This window comes from Piliocolobus tephrosceles, chromosome 3 (assembly GCF_002776525.5).
Source record: "Piliocolobus tephrosceles isolate RC106 chromosome 3, ASM277652v3, whole genome shotgun sequence".
NCBI lineage: Eukaryota > Metazoa > Chordata > Mammalia > Primates > Cercopithecidae > Piliocolobus > Piliocolobus tephrosceles.
This window is the reverse complement of record NC_045436.1, coordinates 85,522,669-85,530,955: the sequence shown is the minus strand read 5'-3', so window position 1 is coordinate 85,530,955 and position 8,287 is coordinate 85,522,669. Positions and strand designations below refer to the sequence as shown.

General features: G+C 36.2%; 1 protein-coding gene across 1 annotated transcript in view; it reads right to left on the bottom strand.

Moving 5' to 3' along the window:
• Positions 1–8,287, bottom strand: part of ARHGEF38 (Rho guanine nucleotide exchange factor 38) — a 130,565-nt gene that overhangs the window by 13,531 nt on the left and 108,747 nt on the right. Inside the window, exon 10 of the mRNA XM_026455022.2 lies at positions 5,926–6,237. Coding sequence (XP_026310807.1) covers positions 5,926–6,237 — 312 coding nt within the window. The remainder of the gene's footprint in view (positions 1–5,925; positions 6,238–8,287) is intronic.

Here is an 8,287-nt window from a genome sequence, read left to right as displayed (position 1 = left end):
AAAGAAAGAAAGAAAGAAAGAAAGAAAGAAAGAAAGAAAGAAAGAAAGAAAGAAAGAAAGAAAGAAAGAAAGAAAGAAAGAAAGAAGGAAGGAAAGAAAGAAAGAGAGAGAAAGAAAGAAATTAGCTGGATGAGGTGGTGTGCGCCTGTAATCCCAGCTACACTGGAGGCTGAGACAGGAGGACTGCTTGGAAGTTGAGGCTGAAGTGAGCTCTGTGATCACACCATGACGCTCCAGCCTGGGTGACAGAGTGAAACCCTGTCTCAACAACAACAACAAAAACAGCGTTCTTGCTCTCTGTCTTATAATGGATTCAATCAATCCATCAATGAGGAGCACCTGTTGGAAATTAGAATAGGGGAAGAAAATGAGATAAGGATATTTATTTCCTAATTTTGCTTTTGGTAGTATTGACAGAAACACACAGCTCCTACCAAGTCACCCTATCCACACACCTCTCTCTCTACACATTGCTATGACTGCTCCCTCCCCAAATTTCTTTAAACCTAATTGTTGTTGTACCCCCAACCGCTATTCCTGCCCAGGGTATGGCACTATTTCTAAAGGTTTTCCTGTGGCATACTCACATTTTTATAAATAGTTCTTTATTAAAGTTATCTCCAAATGCCTAACCTGAGTGCATTGTTTTTCCTAGTGGAATCATGACTAATACACAAATCACATACTTTACATGCTGAATGTTAACTCAACCAAATCTATGTCATAACTGTATTGAAGGGGGGATAGAAAGAGTTTATCTGAATATAGCAGATGTGGGGGTATAGAGAGAAAAGAGAGCTAAATCCTCATTTTTCATAGTGGAGTGTATTATACCTAAAATGCATTAATAATGAAATGACAACACAAGAGTCTTATTTTTAAATATGAAGGTAAATACCAAGAGAATCATCTAAAAGAGTTGGAAAGTAGTTACTACTGAGGCAGGAGAAATGGAATAAAGGGAGTGAAGGACAATTGTTTTTCATCATCAAACCTGAATAACTACTTGAATCTTTAAATTATGTGTATGCATAACTCTAATAAAAATGAAAATTAAAAATAGAGCTTTGAATTCTTCAAAAAATTAAAAATAGAATTATCATATGATTCAGCAATCCCATTTATGGGTATATATCCAAAATAATTGAGAGAGGATCTTTAAGAGATATCTGCACACCTATGGTCATTGCAGCATTATTCACAAAAGTCAAGAAATAGAAGCAACCCAAATGATCATTGACAGATGAGTAGATAAACAAAATGTGTTTTTTGTTTTTTGAGACAGCATTTCACTCTTGTTACCCAGGCTGGAGTGCAATAGTGCAATCTTGGCTCACCGCAACCTCCGCCTCCCAGGTTCAGGAGATTCTCTAGCCTCAGCCTCCCGAGTAGCTGGGATTGCAGGCATGTGCCACCATGCCCAGCTAGTTTTTGTATTTTTAGTAGAGACGAGGTTTCGCCATGTTGGCCAGGCTGGTCTCGAACTCCTGGTCTCGAGTGGTCTGCCTGCCTCAGCCTCCCAAAGTGCTGGGATTACAGGTGTGAGCCACCACACCTGTGTCAGCCCAAAATGTGGTTTTTATATACAATTAAATATTCAGATTTAAAAATGAAAGAAATCCTATCACATGCTACAACATGAATGAATCTTGAGGACATCATATTAAGTAAAATAAGGCAGTCACAGAGACAAACAGAGGACATCATATTAAGTAAAATAAGACAGTCACAGAGACAAACACTGTATGATTCCATTTACATGAGGTATTTAAAGCAGTCAAAGTTGTAGAAACAGAAAGTAGAATGATGGTTGCCAGGGACTTGCGGGAGGGGAGTACGGGGACTCATTTAATGAGTATAGTTTCAATTTTGCAAGATGACAATGTTTTGGAGAGCTATTACACAACAATATAAGTATACTTAACACAACTGAAGTATACACTTAAAAATTCTTATAATGGTAAATTGTGTTATTTTTTATACAATTAAAAACTTAAAAATTATATACATTATTATTCTCATTTTAATTCATATGAGAAAATTTAAACAGAGGGATACACTAATTTATACAATGTAGTATGGCGATGAGCAGGTATTAAAACAAGGTACTCTAGTGTTCTCTAATCACTATTCAATTCTGCATTTCAGAAATACATGTAGTTATACAAGATGTGTTACCATTGGGTAAGCTGTGTGAGGGTTGTACAGGAACTCTGAATTACTTCTTACAACTGCATATGAATCTCTAAGTATCACAAAATAAAAAGTTTAAATACACATAGTACATATAAAATAAAGAATAAAATAATTGTAATGAGGATAACTTCTCCAAAATGCCTTTTACTTTAAGACACTAGTAATTTCTCAGAAACAAAGCATCTCTATACTTTTGTTCGGCTATGGACTGCAATGTGAAAGATACTCAGATAATTTAAAATAGAAACTGAAAATGCCTTTAAAAATCACATGATTCAAAGTGGGGATCAAAGATACCTAAAATAACATGTCTTTTCTGCCTAGTAAATTCCTGCCAAAGCTCAGTTTTGTCCTGAGCTTATGAACCCACCTTCTACCATGACCCCAGAATGAAATTATCCAAATAACTTGCAAATTAAATGTGGTTCATTGAGAAAGTAGTAGCAAGAGGTTATTTTTAAATAAATAGTGTTGGGGCAACTGGAAAATCACTTGGAAAAAGATAAAATTAAATCCATATTTTACAATATGAACCAGGATAAAATCTACATGGATTGAATATTTAAATAAAAAATATGAAACCCTAAATATACTAGAGGAAACACTGCTGAATTTATTTGAAGCCTCAAAATATGGAAGTCCTTTATAAGATTCAAAACCTAGAACCATAAAATGAAATTAATAAACTTGACTACATTTTTTTAAAACACAAACATTAGCATGAAAAAAAATCACAAGTGAAGTCAAAGGCAAAGTTAAACTTGGAAAAAGTAGTCTCAATTTATATCTCAACAAAAGGCCCATCTCCCTAGCACATACACTGCTGTTAGAAATTAAGGAGAAAAATACCAAGAACCCAAAGAAAAAGGAGTAAAAGATATGAACAACTAACTCACAGGCAGATAAATATAAATAGCCCTCAAATGTGAAGAGTTTCAATCTCACTAATACTTAAAGAAATGCAAATTAAAATTACACTTGAAACCTATTAGATTGGCAAAAATCCAGAGAAATCAGCTTTCTTACATGTTGCAAGTGGGAATCCAAAATGGTACACAGTTAAGGAGGGAATCTGGCAATATCTAGCAAAATTACATATGTCTTTAACCTTTGACACAGAGATCTCACTTCTGTAAGTCTGTCCTACAGATACATCTGCCCACGTATCATGACCCCAGCATTATTTGTAATAGAAAAAGGTTAAAAATAGATCAAATACTCATCAATAGGGACAGGTTAATACACAAAAGAATACATATTGTATGATTCTATTTACATGAAGTACAAAACAGGTCAAACAATATATGGTAATACAGGTTAGAAAAATGGTTACCTTTAGGTGCCTGGGAATGGTCATGCATGATCTTTATGGGGAACTGGAAAGGGCTTATATCTTGATCTGAGTGGTAGTTACACAGATGTATATATGCAAATATTGATTGAGATGTGCGGTTCAGACTGGTGCAGTTTGATGTATATAAGTTATTACTTTAATTTAATAAGTTTTAAAACAGCGTGCTGATCAGGGAAATACAAATAAAAACCACAATGAGATACCACTTCACACCCATTAGGATAGCTATAGCAATAATAATAATAATAATAATAATAAAGATGTATGGAGAAATTGAAGCTCTCAATCAATACTGCTGAGAAGGTAAAATGGTGCAGCCACTTTGGAAAACAGTCTGGTAGTTTTTCAAAAGGTTAAACATAGAGTTAACATATGATCCAGAAATTCCACTCCTAGGCATACAGAGTAATCAAGAGAAATGAGAACATATATCCACTAAAAACTTGAATGTTTACAGAAGCATCATTTATAGCAGCCAAAAAAAGGAAATAACCCAAATGCCCATCAACTGACAAACGAATAAGTAAAGTGTGGTATATCCATACAATGGAATGTTATTTGGCGATAAAATGAATGAAATAATGAAACATGCTACAGTATGAATAAACCTTGAAATGTTATGCTAAATAGAAGAAGCCGGCCACAAAGAACCACGTACTATATGAATTCATTTGTACAAAATGTCCAGAATAGGCAAATCTGTACAGGCAGAAAGGAAACTGATACTTGCCTAGAGCTGGGGAGGTTGGGGAAAATGTTGATGGTACAGGTTTCCTTTAGGGGGCTATGACAATGTGCTAAAATTGGTAATGGCAATGGTTGCACAACTCTTGTGAATATACTAAAAATAATCAAATTGTATACTTTACATAGTTGGAATCTATGGCATATAAATTACATCACAATAAAGTTGTTATTTTAAAAATAGGATACTGGTTATACATTATTATATAGCCATGCAGTAAGTTACTATAAAGCTGTAAAAAGAATGAGGAAACTCAGGCTGAGCGCGGTGGCTCATGTCTGTAATCCCAGCACTTTGGGAGGCCAAGATGGGTGGATCACTTGAGGTCAGAAGTTCGAGTCCAGCTGACCAAAATGGAGAAACCCTATCTCTACTAAAAATACAAAAATTAGCCAAGTGTGGTGGCGCATGCCTATAATCCCAGCTACTTAGGAGGCTGAGGCAGGAGAATCGCTTGAAACTGGGAGGTGGAGGTTGTAGTGAGCCAAGATCAAGCTTTTGCACTCCAGCCTGGGCAACAAGAGTGAAACTCCTTCTCAAAAAAAAAAACCAAAAAACAAAAAACAAAGAATGAGGAAGTTCTCCATGTACTATCATAGATGCATTCTCAGAATATATTGTTAAAAAGCAAGTTGCAGAATGGTATATATAATATGCTGTTTTTTACTTTTAAGAAATAAAAATATATATTTGCATTTATTTTTACTGGCATGAGAAAGCACCAAATGCATAAAAATAAACTAATAAAAATGGGATGAGAGTGGGGAATGAGATGCTAGAGGAACAGCTATGGTGAGACTGATTATACATTTACATAATTTTGACTTTTGAACCCTGTAAACATAGCCCTTGTTTATTCAATTTAATTTAATTCAAAGTATAAGTTAAAAGTTAATTAATGCACAATAGAAATTAAAGTAGGGACAATTAATTCTGCTCCAGGTGTTACCCGTTGAATAGCTATCCATCTCATTCAGTTGAGAACTAGTGTACTGGAAATGTAGGGCCAAGAAATCAAACTAATTTTTAAGAAGTTGATATAAATTGTAAATATCTTTCTTCCTCATCAGGAAAATAATTATAAAATTATATCCTAATGGGAGGCGAAGCTACGCGCGCACACACACACACACACTCTTGCACACACACACACAACCAGGCTTCTCTTTCTTGGGGAAAAATGAAATCAAAACAAAGCATGGTTTGAACATTATCCTGCATCTTTCATTATGCTGAGATGGCCTTCTATTTAGAGCCATATCTTAAATGGTCATAGTTAACATCTAAGAACGATTGATCAGAAAGAAATACAAAATATAAATTGTTGATAAACTTCATGTTGCATCAGTCAGGTGGAGCAAGGCTGAAAGGTGTTTGGTATTTGAAAAGGAATCTCCAAAAAAGAATTACAAATGTGTAAGTCACCGCAACCTGAAGTAGGAAACCCTCTTTGAGCTTCCCATGGAGAAGACAGATAAGGAGCAGGAGACTATCTGACTGGTTTTAGTTAAAATAAACACGCACACGCCACACTGAACACATGTCCACACTCTGAACAGGGCTTTCGTATGGGTGTGGTTTCTAGCAGATCCAGTAGGCCAAGGTAGCTGAGTGTTGGTGCTGTGCTTACCGGCACAAGTGTGGAGTAAGCCTGCTGTGCCACGAGCATCAGGTCCCTAAGGAGGGTGATAAAGCTGCACAGACAGTTCAACAGAATCTTCCGAGCAGCCTGGTTGAACGCCTGGAGCTCCTCCACAAGCTGGGCATTGAGGGCCTCATACTCCTTTTTGGCCAAGTCTGACTCCTCTCCTGCTGATCGCTGCAGGTAGCTGTTGCAATCCAGCAGTTTGTCATAGCGTTTCTGGATGAGCTTGTGAGGCCCTGGGAATAAGGTCAGCAGGGCTGACAAGGGCGTCAGGATGAGTCTCTGTAAGTGAGATGCCTGCCAAAAGAAAAAAAGAGCCCGTTTTGGAGAGAAGATCAGCCCATACCTTGTCCAGTGCTGCTATTGATAGGCTTACCTTTTCCCCCACGAGAAGCACAAAAGAAAACAGGAAAGCCCTAGACAGGTTAAAACAGGATCTGATCACTTTTGTGTCTAGCTAAACCTATTCAAAGACTTAAAACAGGCACTCTAAGTTACAACATTGAACCTAAACAGTGAGCAGGAAGAGGAATTCAAAAATTAAAGCCTACTCACCCAAAATATAACTCCACCTTTTTCTCTACAGTCTTTGGTTTTGTCATTGTCATCTCCTTCAACACTTTTTCATTCCCCTTCTTTCTCATCCCAGAGCCAGCACTTGAGGGTAGGGGGAATCACTAGCCTTTGACTACCAAAACTGTGTAAAAGATTCACCACATCGCTCCCACCTTTTGCTGGCAGCAAAAGGAATATAGTTAATCCCATAGGAGACTGTACCCTATTCTTCCCATATCAGCCCCAAATCCCTGGCTACCCTGGAGGCTTATTTTTGGTAGTGGAATTATATCCCCTATAAAGATAGCAACCCCTTAATAAAGGTATTTTAACCTTGAGACAGAAAAGACCACAGAGTTGTAACTTGTTTTATTTTTAATTAATTAATTAACTTTGAGACAGGGTCTCACTCTGTAGCCCAGGATGGATTGCAGTGGCACTTTCTCAGCTCACTGCAGCCTCTGCTCAAGCCATCCTCCCACCTCAGCCTCCCAAATAGCTAGGACCACAGGAATGTGTCACCATGCTTGGCTAATTTTTAAATTTTTTTTGTAGAGATACGGTCTCACTCTATTGCCCAAGATGGTCTTGAACACCTAGGCTCAAGCAATTCTCTCACCTTGGCCTATAAGTTCTGTTTTAAATACATTAAAGGATTAAGCTGATGCTATTTCTGTGTCTTAAATTGTTTACACTTTTTGGCCTGAATCATTGAAAATGAACTTCATAGAACTGCCCATCTTCATGACATAACCTGATCATCCTAGATTTGATTTCTTCTATTTCACTTCTGCTTTACATTTTCTGACTGCCCTACTTTACCCTTTATCATGCACGCTTATATGATATTTTATGATAATTTGGAAGTAGGTTTCTCTTTTGTAACCCAAACGGTATCCTAGGGAATCAGTATCTGAGCAGTAGATTGCATTAACTAACTTAAACGGCCCCTGGTAACTTGGTCTGAACTCATGGGAAATCTAGAAGAGAGAGAAACCTATCTCTTATTGGCACCAGCAATAGCCAACACAAATTAAATTTGATGTCCAGCTTATGAGATAATCAATATACACCCACAGACTGTTTAATGAGTTCCTTAGTAAACAAAGAATCTATTTACTGTATTTACTATATCTGGGATAAATTACTATGTTTGTGACTTGACTGGATTCTACAGGTAATCTAATTACAGTATTGCAATATAATTATACATATATAAAATCCAGTGACTCATAGACACAAAATGATTCACCTTTACATAGGAATTGTGGTTAGAACAAATAAGAACTAGATTTTAATATTTTGTCCTAACAAAATGTGTAGATACGTATCACTCATGGTCAGATAAGAATAACTGCTCTGCCTTTAGATGGATTTTGAGTTCTTAATATTCGATTTTTAAAAAGAGTTCTATATATGTTATCTGTAAAAGTTACTTTTATATCAAGCCTTCTCACAATTTTTTTTAACTTAGCCTAATTAATCATCTTATGGTTTTAGGCAAGGTATGCAAGACACCTTCTATCTTCTTTCTATCAAAGTCTGCAGCATGCTTGCTGAGAGAGAAGCCACATACCACACTTTCAAGTGCTACTCAATAAATACATATTAACTTAATGTATTGGAATTAAGCTAAAGAGCAAACTTTAAAGACTTTTCTAGAATGTGTGCTCTCTGTAATTAAATGCAGAAAATGCATAAAGAACTAGCCACACCTTTTCCATTAAACATATACCATAAAAAAGCTATCTATCTATCTATCTATCTATCTATCTATCTATCTATCTATCTA